General features: G+C 46.3%; 1 protein-coding gene across 2 annotated transcripts in view; it reads right to left on the reverse strand.

The window, feature by feature from the left end:
* Pde4dip (phosphodiesterase 4D interacting protein) overlaps window positions 1–12,147 on the reverse strand; it is a 138,773-nt gene that overhangs the window by 99,577 nt on the left and 27,049 nt on the right. The window contains exons 2-4 of one of the 2 annotated variants that reach the window (XM_090334170.1): window positions 12,066–12,121; window positions 9,668–9,819; window positions 1,154–1,264 (exon numbers count right to left, since the gene is read on the reverse strand). In XM_090334170.1, the coding sequence (XP_090190296.1) occupies window positions 1,154–1,264; window positions 9,668–9,819; window positions 12,066–12,121 (319 nt within the window). Of the gene's footprint in view, window positions 1–1,153; window positions 1,265–1,510; window positions 1,617–9,667; window positions 9,820–12,065; window positions 12,122–12,147 lie in introns of those variants that run through there. The other variant, XM_090334169.1, reaches the window with a different exon arrangement.

Raw genomic sequence — 12,147 nt, forward strand, 5'->3', positions numbered from 1 at the left:
TTGGCATAAGGCTGCCTTCCCAGAGGAGAATATACCAACCCTCCAATAGCCAATAACATTTCCTCACTTTCCCCTGGCATCTTATCCTCACTTTCAAATACATTTCACCTCTACTACTTTTCCTCCCTAGCAATTCTTTGTCCTCTGTTACTTTGCTTTCTACTAATTGGGCTCCTTGCTCTTCAAGTCTAACCCAATCTTCTTGGGTTCTTTCCGGAAGTTGTAGGATGCAGACAATGAGCCCAACCCCAAGATGGAATCAAATTTCCCCGGGCAAGAATTATCCTCAGCCTGTCCCCCAGTCTTGTCCAGACGTCCAGGGATGGAATGATTTCGGGTGGAAGCCACGTGTCAATCACTCACCGGAGGAAGCCACCTGTCGACCAATCGCTGGTGGAGCCCTCCTGTCAACCCCTCGTGGAAGGCCCTGGTCAGTCACCTGTCAGTCACCGCCACCTCACCCTGTGTCAGTTACCTGTCAATCACTTCACCCCGCTGGTGTCCCCGTGCACAAGCTCTCCCCGCTCCATCATTACAGAAACGCGCGGGGCCCACCCGCTCCCGGGCCACGAAGTTTTTAACCAGCCCACAGAGTTTGAGATTGCGGGGTGCGGGTTCGCCGCCGGGGAAGCTCCTTCCTTTCACAGAAGCAGACACGGAGAGCAGCAGGCCGGCCGCCCAAGGTCGCGGGGACGAAGGGGAGCAGGTGCGGGCTGGCTCCCGTCACAGCCTGTCCGGCCTGGCCGCCCCGTCCCTCACGGCCGCCCGGACGCCGCCGCCCCATCCCTCACGGCCGCCCCGTCCCTCACGGCCGCCCCGTCACCGCCGCCCCGTCCCTCACGGCCGCCCCGTCCCTCACGGCCGCCCGGACGCCGCCGCCCCGTCCCTCACGGCCGCCCTGTCACCGCCGCCCCGTCCCTCACGGCCGCCCCGTCCCTCACGGCCGCCCCGTCACCGCCGCCCCGTCCCTCACGGCCGCCCGGACGCCGCCGCCCCGTCCCTCACGGCCGCCCTGTCACCGCCGCCCCGTCCCTCACGGCCGCCCCGTCCCTCACGGCCGCCCCGTCACCGCCGCCCCGTCCCTCACGGCCGCCCCGTCCCTCACGGCCGCCCCCCCCCCCGCCCCGGCCCGGCCCGGGTCCCAGGCGCTCACCGACTTGTACACGTCCTCGGGGCTGGCCTCGTACTTGCGCTGCATCCGTTCCTCCAGGAAGTAGATGCGCAGCTTGAGGCTGAAGTTCTCCTTCTTCAGGTCGTTGAGGTGCTGGGACAGAGTACGGTAGCCATTAGACATGGTGGGCGCGCCCCGGGCCGGGGCATGTCCGCCGCCCTCACCCCACGAGCGCGGCGCGGGCCCGCGGGGCCATGCGCGGGGGCCCTCCGGGAGACGCGGGGGGCGGGCGGGGGGCGGGCGCGGGGGGGGCTAGGGCGCCATGGCCGGCGGCTGGCGCTGTCTCCACGCCGGGCCGGCGCAGCTCTGCGCGGGGCGCGGGGCGCTTTCCTTTTTTACCTCGGGCAGATATTCGCGGAATCCCTGGCGGAGCTCACACACAAGTGCTGTAACCCGACGCCCTGCCGGGCCCTGACCGCCCCCCCCCCCAGCCTCCCAGACCCGAGTGAGGGCAAAAGCCGGGGGGGGGGGGGACCCCAGGCCTTCCAGGAAGTAGGAAGGCGGCCGTGGTGAGAAATGTTAAAAAAAAAAAAAAAAAAGCTCATAGTTCTCGTATTTCCCTCCTTCTGTGCCGGGACTGAGACTCGAACTCAGGGCCTAGGCCTAGGAGCTGTCTCTTGCTGTTGCTGCTTAAGGTTGAGGCTCTACGGCTTGAGTCACTTGTGGTTTTTTGATGGTTAAGTGGAGATGAGAGTTCTGCAGACTGTTCTGTCTCAAGCTGGCTTCAATAGTGTAAAGACGTTTAGTGTTCCTATAATGGAGTATAAATAGACTAGTGCCATTAAAAGAGGGATAGAGCCTGATCATGTATAGAATAGAAAATATAATCTCAGCCTCCTGAGGAGCTAGGATCACAGAGAGGGCCCCTGGCATGAGGCTCTGGTCCATTCTTTTCTGTTTGCCTCCTGCGGTTTCCAGTACCACCTTTCCCATTCCCCTGACTTCCAACTCCCCACCCATACCCCCACCTCTATGCCACAAACACACTACAGCCACCCACAAAGAAAGAGTGAACTAATGAGAGCTGGTGGCTCACACCTGTAATCCCAGCTAGTCAGGAAGCTGAGATCTGAGGGAATCTCAGTTTGAACCCAGCCTGTGGAGGTAAGTTTTGTGAAACTCAACCATTAACTAACCAAAAGCTAGAAGTGGAGGTTCAAGTGGTAAAGTGCCAGTCTTCAGGGGAAAAGCTAAGGGATAACCCCCAGGTCCTGAATTCAAGCCCCAAAACCAGCACACGCGCACGCGCACACACACACACACACACACACACACACACACACACACATACACACACACAGAGTGAATCCTCTAGCTGAGTGGAATGTTGTTTAAGTCTTATCAATGGAGCTCACACAAAGGGAAACTCCAGATTCCTAAGAAGGAGTAAAGTGTGGGAATTCCAGAGAGAGGGAGCCGGTATCCTGGAGCCCAGAGATTTCAGCCACCCCGTGCTGCTCAACTCTGGCACCTGCCAAGTGGAGCCAGGCACTCATCATCAGATCCAGCTCAGAAAGTAACTTAAGACCCTGAGTGACAGCTGCAATGTTCGCAGGAAGTATTATTTATATCAAAGCACGTGGGAATGGAAGGTAACTGTGAGAGAGCCCCACGGCAGATTCCAACACAGCTTCTTGGTTCATGAATATTAGGTTGGAAAAAAAAAGAATCTATCTATCTATCTATCTATCTATCTATCTATCTATCTATCAGTAACATTGAAGGTAAAGGAAACCCTTTGTGTGTGTGCGCCAATATGAGGATGTTAACTCAGCTTCATGCTCCACATTAAGCATGAAGATAATATTCTCAACAGTCAAAGACATTGTGTCACCTCCTTATTCAATATCCTACGCCAGTAACTCATCACTGTTAGAATGAAAGGAGTAAAGGAGCCAAGAGTTTGGCTTAGTGGTAGAGTGCTTGCCTAGCATGCATGAATACCCAGGTTCGATTCCTCGGTACTACATACATAGAAAAAAAGCTGGAAGTGCTGCTAAGGCTCAAGTGATAGAGCTCTAGCCTTGAGAAAGTCCAAGGACAGTGCTCAGGCCCAGAGCTCAAGCCCAGGACTGGCAAAAAAAAAAAAAAAAAAAAAAAAAAGAATGAAAGGAGCAAGATGCTGGTGGCTCACACCTGCAATCCAAGCTATTTAGGAGTGTGAAATCTGGAGGATCTTGGTTTAAAATCATCACAGGCAGGAAAGTCCTCAAGATGCTTATCCCCACTTAACTAGCAAAAAGCTGGAAGTGGCTAAAGTAGTAGAGCACCAACCTTGAGTACAAAAGCCAAGTAAAAGCATGAGGCAACACACACACACACACACACACACACACACACTAAGTAAGTAACCTCCTGTCTCCTTTGCCCTCATTAGACTTAACTATATAATACCAAATCTGAATTCAAGATGAGACATATTTGAGGAGAAAGAACATAGTTCAAGACATCACAAATTTACTTACAAATTTTATAAGTAAAATAAACTATTCTAAGAAACAGATTAATGTTCACACACTAGGCAGAACCTGGACTTTTACAAAAGTTCTGTTTAAAAATGACAAAAGGTGGAATGAATGTTATACATATATATACATATGAAAAGGACAGAAATTGGGAAGGAGGGCTCAGTAGGGAAGATGCCAGGGAGAAGAGGATGCTTCAGTTTTGGGGGAGACACAAGGTGAAGGAGGTGGATAGAGACCACCTGGCTACATGCCACCTTGGGAGAGGAACATGGCAGTAGTGGTTGTGACAATACATGCTGGGGAGAGACTGGTTTGCTTTTTGACATAGATCCTGTCTGTCTATGGATAAACGAAGAGGAGAAAGGCGGTAGTGTTGGACCGAGTTGTGTGCTTTGAAAAGCTGCATGAAATTGCTTAGGAGATAAATTTCCATGGACCCTGGGCAGACTACAGAATGGAAGGTGTTTCTACCTTTGTTCTACCCCACTTCTCAAATCTTTCCTCTTCTCTCAAAATCTTTTTTCTCTCAAACATGAATGGCTATACCCTTGTTCCTTGCCTGATTTCCTCTTTTTCTTTTTTTTTTTTTTTTACCTCTTCCATTATACACTGGTCCAGACTGGAAAGATGGTAATAATGACTTCGCCTGTGCCAGCAAGAGTGGGAGGATTACAGTTCAGCTGTCGGCTGTCATGTGGCATTAACATAACCAACCATCAAGACAACTCTTAAAAACTCAGCTTAACATTCGCTTACTCATGTTCAGACCTCCCAGATAGCTCTCAGAACGGAATTGCTTGAAAACATACTAATCTCTTAGCAAGCACTCTCCTAAAAATAAAGTTGTTCTCTACTAGCAGTGATTAATCATCTTAATAGACACATTCTTTCAAACATAATAACACTTCCATGATTTAAACTCTGGTAACCCAATATCCCTGACAGTGTGTATCTTTACATTCCTAGAACATTAAAAAATATTTTAAGTGAGTTAACATAGCAGACAGAAGGGGACTAGGAATGTTGTACATGGGTAGAATGCCTGCCTCATTTGCTTAAGGTCCCGAAGGGGTGGGGGGAATAGACTAGAGCAGGAAGTAGTGTTAAAGTAAAACTTGATAATTATCCATTTACCATAACGACCAATATGGTCCTATTTGTAGGGGAGGTTGGGTTTGTTGCTGTTATTATTTGTTTGGTAGTGGAGTTTGAATTCGGGTCCTGGGCATTGTCCCTGAGCTTTTTTTTTTTTTTTTTTTTTGCCAGTCCTGGGCTTGAGCTCAGGGCCTGAGCACTCTCAAGACTAGAGCTCTACCACTTGAGCCTCAGCACCACTTCGGGCTTTTTTCTATGTATGTGGTACCGAGGAATCAAACCCGGATCTTCGTGCATGCTAGGCAAACACTCTACCACTAGGCCGAACTCCCTGCCCCCAATGTCCCTGAGCTTTTATGCTCAAGGCTAGTGCTCTACCACTTGAGCACAAATCTACTTCTGACTTTTGGATTGCTCATTTGAAAATGAGTTTCCTCAGACTGGTTTTCAAAAGGCAATCCTCAGATCTCAGCCTTCTGAGTAGCTAGGAGTACAGGCGTGAGAAACTGACACCTGGCAAATAGGATCATGTTATGATCTAAGTGGGGTGGTATGCAGTTGTGGAAAGAGAATGGTTTTTTGGTTCGTGTGTGTGTGTGTGTGTGTGTGTGTGTGTATGCATGCGTGCTGGTACTGGAACTTCAATTTAGGATCTCCACTTTTACTTGGCTTTTTGCACAAGGTTAGCACTCTACCATTTGAACCATACCTCCATTCCAGCCTTTTGTTGGTTAATTGGAGATAGGAGCCTGTTAGACTTTTCTGCCCAGGCTGGCTTTGAACTGGGATCCTTAGATCTCAGCCTTCCGAATACCTAAGATTATAGGTATGACCCACTGGCACTTGACTATATTTTATTCTTAATAGATGAGTATGTTTTTACACTGTTTTGATAAAACCTGAGTTTCCTGAACATTAAGGTTTAATCCTAGCTGTTTTCAATGGTATGTTATAAATAAGTGGATACATGATATTATCTTTATGACAACAGTCACTGCATACAATTTGACAATGTTTAACACTCCCCTGTATGTTTCTTCTTTGTATCTCCACTATGACATTAGAAGTCCAAAAATTAGATACCACTACTCACATTTTACTGGCTAGGAAAGAGGGACATCAAGAGATTAGCTGTCCTGCTGATCTAGAAGGAGGATACAGACCACACCTTCTACCTTGGGCTAGGACTGATTGGAGCACCCATCCTAGATCACATGACCTCTGAGAGCCTGAGATTCTGGCTGCTAACAGCACACTACTTTCTATCTAAGGCCTCCAGCCACTTTCCAAAGAGTATCTCCATAAGCCAGGCCCATGCCTGTTACCTTAGCCACTCAGGAGACTGAAGTCTGAGGATCAGTCCAATGCCAGCCTGAGTAGACTTGTATGTCCAATTAGCCAGCAAAAAGCCAGAAGTGGAGGTGAGGCTCGAGTGGGAAAGCACCAGCTACATAAAAGTGTGAGACCCTGAGATCAAGCCCCAATTACAGCATAGAAAATAAAAGTAACTGCTAAGTTACTGATATTGTTCAACAATCTATGTAGTTCTCAAAGCACTCTGGTGCACACTTGGCCTGGAGACGGGAGAGCTGGGATAGGTTTATGACAAGCAGCTTACCATGTGCTTAAAGGATGGCGTTCCAGACGGTGTTCATGCCATCTCCCAACCACACATACACACCCATGCCTCCCCCCCAAAATAACAAGATGTCATCATCATCATCATCATCACGACAGAGCCCTGCGGACTATATAAAAACAAAACAAACAACAACTTCCCTGGCCACCCAAAATAGATGGTCCAGCCAGAAATAGCGCTGCCAGAGACAGTCAAATGGGCTGCCCGGGAAGTGGCCACTGGGCTGCAGTGATGCTGGTCCTCCCAGGATGCCAGGCTCTGAACTAGATATCCACAAGACCATTCTAGTCAACACGGCTACATGTGGGGTTGACAGCCAGTAACTCATTTGCAGAGTGATTCGTTTGTTGGACATTACTTGCTGAGCCCAAAGATTGGAGATATGAGTGCTAGATGCAGAGAATTTCCCATTCCTAATCTAACAACTTTTTGAATGTCTTAACCTGTGGGTAAAACCAATCACTGTAATCCTAGCTACTCAGGAGTCTGAGGATCGGGGTTCAATGCCAGCCCAGGCAGGAAAATCTGTGAGACTCTTCAATGAACCACCAGAAAAACCACAAGTGGAGCTGTGGCTAATGTGATAGAGTGTTAGATTTGAGCACAAAGAAGCTCAGAGACAGTGCCCAGGACCTGAGTTCAAGCCTCAGGATGAGAAAAAAAAAAAGACAGGATGAAACCCAAACTAAAATGCTGGAGATGTTGTGGCTACAGAAGGATAAATGAGACTTTTCAAAATAATGAAAATACAGTTCACCAGTTGTACTAATTTTCCAAGGCTGTAATTACAGAGAAACACTGGGGAAACATGGAATTGTCTTTCCTTAAAGGCAGTAGCCACATGACCCACATTCAAATTACCCAGAATCACAGCAGTCCATAAACGAAGAAAAAGTTTTAAAATTATCTCCCATTTTATTGGTCTTCTTTTTTTGACCCATAGACTATAAGACCCACCATGGGAGGATTTTTCAACCTAAATCAGTGGCCTCAGAGGCTGACTTACTGTGACTAGATTCTGTCTGCCAAGGAAAGCTGGCTTTCATCTAGTTAAAGAGCTGGAAGCTGGCTTTCCTAGTATTTTCATTTTAAACACGATGTTTCTAGAAAATCTGTACACAGGTCAGGCACTAAAAACAAACCAACCAAACAAAAAACAGTAACAATTCACTTAATATAGTCCTCAAAATTGTCTTTAAATATCCCTATCAATGACAACTTTGGAGCCAGTAAGACCAAGAAGATCCTTTTTGATTGTTATCTATCAATCAATCACCATGATTTCCAAATATGCCTAGGGAAATTTGTAGAAACAATTGCAGAAAAACAGGGTAAGGCCATGCAACACAACACTTTGTTTTTGTTTTTGTTTTTTTCAAAGAGCTTGAACTCAGGGGCTAGGCACTATCCCTGAACTTTTTTGCTCAAGGCTAGTGCGCTACCACTTTGAGCCACAGCGCCACTTCCATTTTTCTGGTGTGTAATGGAAGATATGAATCTTACAGACTTTCCTACCTGGGATGGGTTTGCACCTCCATCCTCAGATCTCAGCCTCCTAAGTAGCTAAGACTACAGGTGTAAGCCACCAGCACCTGGTTTAATAATGTTCTTTTTTGAAAATGGAATTTTGGCATTTTGTGTCCAAAATAATCAGCTCAAGAGTGAAAGAAGCTGGGTATAGCTCATGCCTGTAATTGTAGTTATTTGATCTGAGGATCAGAGTTCAAAGCCAGCCTGGGCAGTAAAGACTCTCTCTCTCCCTCTCTCCCTCTCTCCCTCTCTCCCTCTCTCCCTCTCTCCCTCTCCCTCCCTCCCTTCCTCTCCCTCTCCCTCTCCCTCTCCCTCTCCCTCTCCCTCTCCCTCTCCCTCTCCCTCTCCCTCTCCCTCTCCCTCTCCCTCTCCCTCTCTCTCTCTCTCTCTCTCTCTCTCTCTCTGCCAGTCCTGAGCTTGAGCTCAGGGCCTGAGCACTGTCCTTGGACTTTCTCAAGGCTAGAGCTCTACCACTTGAGCCTCAGCACCACTTCTGGCTTTTTTCTATGTATGTGGTACCAAAGAATCAAACCTGGTCTTCATGCATGCTATGTGAGCACTCTACCTCTAGGCCATATTCCTGCCCCCCCCCCAAATCTTATCTGCAAATAAGCACCCAAAAATCCCAGAAGTGAATGTGGCTCAAGTGATATAGTAGAAATGCTAAGCAGATAATGGGCCTCTAAGTTCAAACCCCAGGACAAGCATAAAAAGAGAGCAGAGGGCGCGGGGGTGGGGAGGGGGTGGGGGGGTGTCCACAGTGGGGAGAAGAAAGAAAAGGAGAAGTAAAGGCCTGTTTCCACCACACTCATGTGAGGTTCATTCCTTGTGCATCCCCCAGGGGGCACCAAAGAGCCATTTCTTTTTATAGAACCTGGGTGTAGGAGCCGGCCTGCTTTCTGGGTCATTTAAATCCCAGTAGACAAGTTCCACTATCAGTTATTGTTCTTAGCCAAATCAATCAGCTCTGTCAATTTTTTTTGCCAGTCCTGGGCTGAAGCTCAGGGCCTGAGCACTGTCCTTGGACTTTCTCAAGGCTAGAGCTCTACCACTTGAGCTCAGCACCACTTCCGGCTTTTTCTATGTATGTGGTGTGGAGGAATTGACTCTGGGTCCTCATGCATGCTAGGCAAGCCCTCTACCACTAGGCCAAACTCCCAGCCCCACCTCTGTCATTCTTTTCTTCTCCCTCTCTCCTCTTTCTTTTGGTGATAGTGGTGGTGGTGATTCCAGCTCCTGGAACTTGAACTCAAGACCTTACACTCTTTCTTTCATTTTCTGCTCACAGCTTGAGCCATACCTCTATTTTTGCACCTTTTCTCAGGTAACTGTCTCTAGGATCTGTCTACCTGGGCTGGCTGGCTTCAAATCAAGATCCTCAGATCTCAGCCTTCTGAGGCGGTAGGATGACAGGTGTGAGCCACCAGTACTCAGAAAGTGAATGGTCTGGGTATACTAGACAGTACCCAGATGTCTATAATATCAACATGGAAAATGATGTTGGTTGGCTGGGCTGACATTTACGGTGCCATTTAACCTTCCTGAGTTTATTTGAGAAGTGAGTCTAACAGTAAAACAAGCTCCACCTATCTACAAATCTGTTAGCCCCTGGCTAACAGAACATGGGTTCCTAGATATGTACTCCTGAAAGAAACCCTATTACGGTAGCCAGGCCTATGATCCAGACAGTCTATAGGTTATCATTTAATAAGGCATCACTGCTTCTAGTTGAGGTGATTGAAGTTCTCTAGCCATGTGTCTTACCTTCTCAAAGTCTCGAAGAGCCTGGGTCTGTACTTGGGGGAGCTTCTCAAATGCTCTCAAGGTGTGCGTCTGCGCAAATGCAGCCTTCTCCCCACTTCTCCAGATCTGTGGCTGCCCTGGAGGTGCTCGGTCCTTGGTGTCACTAAGAAAGGCTGAAATACAATCACAAGAACTAATGTCTGTGTAATGAAGACACCAGGATCCTTATAACTGGCAGAATAATTGTTTATTTTCCAAAAATAATTCCAGCTTTGTAAAATACAAAGCAATTTCAAGCCATAATATAGAAGAAATATTCAATCGTATTAATAAGGGTTTCCAAGCCAGATGCTAATGGTTCACACTTGTAATTCTAGCTTCTAAGGCGGTTGAGAGCTGAGGATCACATTGCAAAGCCAGCTTGGGCTGGAAAGTCCAGGAGGCTCTTATCTCCAATCAATCAGTATTTTTTTTAAGCCAGTACTAACTAGGATTGTAAGTTTGCATTGCACTCAGTCACTAACCTCTTTACTACACCATTAAAGTCTAGGATGATTTGTTACATGACAAATGAATAGTCAAAATAGTCTTCAGAAAAATGACAATGGAGCTTTTTTAAATTAAGAAGTGTTGGCCCGGAGTTTGGCCTAGTGGTAGAGCGCTCACCTAGCATGCACAAAGCCCAGGGTTTGATTCCTTGCTACCACATATACAGAAAAGGCCGGAAGTGGTGCTGGGCTCACGTGGTAGAGCGCTAGCCTTGAGAAAGCCCAAGAACAGTGCTTAGGCCCTGAGTTCAAGCCCAGGACTGGCAAAAAGCAACAACAACAACAACAAAAAGTAAGAATTTCGAACACTTTCTTTTTTTTAAAGAATTGATTTACATTGACTTTTACATCATATTTCAAATGACATATTTAACAAACAAGTATTCAAGAAGGGAATCTATATACAATCACTGGCACTTAGATTTTAGAACATAATTAAAATTAGGCTGAGGGTTTGTATGTCATAGATACATATTAATCTATGTAATAAAACACTATGTCTATAGAGTCGTAGATTTTTATGTCTATGTAGTTGTGTTTATATTTCCAGTACCATGTCCATAGCATTGGGTACACAAATATTGAGTCATCATTCTTCCACTGTTTGGATCTCATAGCCACATATTAAGGATACCATGAGCCTTCTGTCCGTTTGGTCTTGACTTATCTCACTCAACATGATTTGCTCTAGATTCATCCACTTCCTTGCAAATGCCATTATTTTATCTTGTCTGTTGGCTATGTAGAATTCCATTGTGTGTGTGTGTGTGTGTGTGTGTGTGTGTGTGTGTGTGTATCACATTTTTTTTGTATTCATTCCTCGGCAGTAGGGCATGTGATTGTTTCCATCACCTGGTTATTATGAATAGTGCAGAGATGAACATAGCTGAGCAGGTGTCCTTATCATATCCCGAGTTATGATGTTCAGGATGGATGCCCAGGAGTGGTATGGCGGGATCGTAGGGAAGGTCTATTTTCAGTTCTTTAAGAAACCTCCACACTGCTTTCCAGAGTGGCTGAACTTGTTTACATTCCATCCAGCAGAGCAGTAGGGTTCTTTTTCTCCACAACCCCGCCAGCATCTGTCATTGTCTGAGTTCAGAATTCTAATTGGGGTAAGGTGGTATCTTAGGGTTGTTTTTACTTGCATTTCCTTTCTAACCATGGATGATGAGCATTTTCTCACATGTTTTTCTGCCATTTTAGTTTCTTGAGTTCCCTGGATATTAAGCACTTGTCTGATGTATTATTGGTAAATATCTTTTCCCAGTTGGTTGGCTTGTCTTTCTACTTTAGTAGCTATGCTTTTATCTGTGCAGAAACGTTTTATTTTTAGGTAGTCCCATTTATCAAGTCTCTCTCCAATCTGTTGTGACCCTGGGACTCTGTTCAGGAAGTTTTTGCCTGTTGAACCAATTTCTTGATAGGTGTTAATGGTGACAAAGCAATGTAGCAATGTCATGTGGTTTCTTACACTTACAGAATCACTGCAACTATAAGGCACACAGAAACAGAAATCTGCTTGAATAATCCATTTCAATATTGGGTTATAGATTTCACATTAGTGGAAGAATTTATTTGAATCTTTTTACACTTAACTTTAATCTTGCCACCATCTCATTAATTGCAAAGCATTCACATGAGAATCGCAGTTAGGATTTGCAATTCTGTTCTGCCTCCTAATATATGTAACTACCTGTGGCATATAATTCCCCACTGGGGAATTCCACATGGAAAATTATATACTACAATATGAGTGTGTGCAAGTTTGGAAATTCACAAATGTTTACGGAACCCACTGGAACCAAAATGCAGAGGAATACTAGCCACCAGCAGAAAACTGAGATTTGAGCAAAGCTTGGAATCCTTACCTGCAGTATTACACATTCTGGGCACCATCTCCGCATCATCCTCTGCAAAATACTCTCTGTGGAGAGAAATACATCATTAATT

This window comes from Megascapheus bottae, chromosome 6, assembly GCF_031878675.1.
Source record: "Megascapheus bottae isolate mThoBot1 chromosome 6, mThoBot2.hap1, whole genome shotgun sequence".
In the NCBI taxonomy this organism is placed as follows: Eukaryota; Metazoa; Chordata; class Mammalia; order Rodentia; family Geomyidae; genus Megascapheus; species Megascapheus bottae.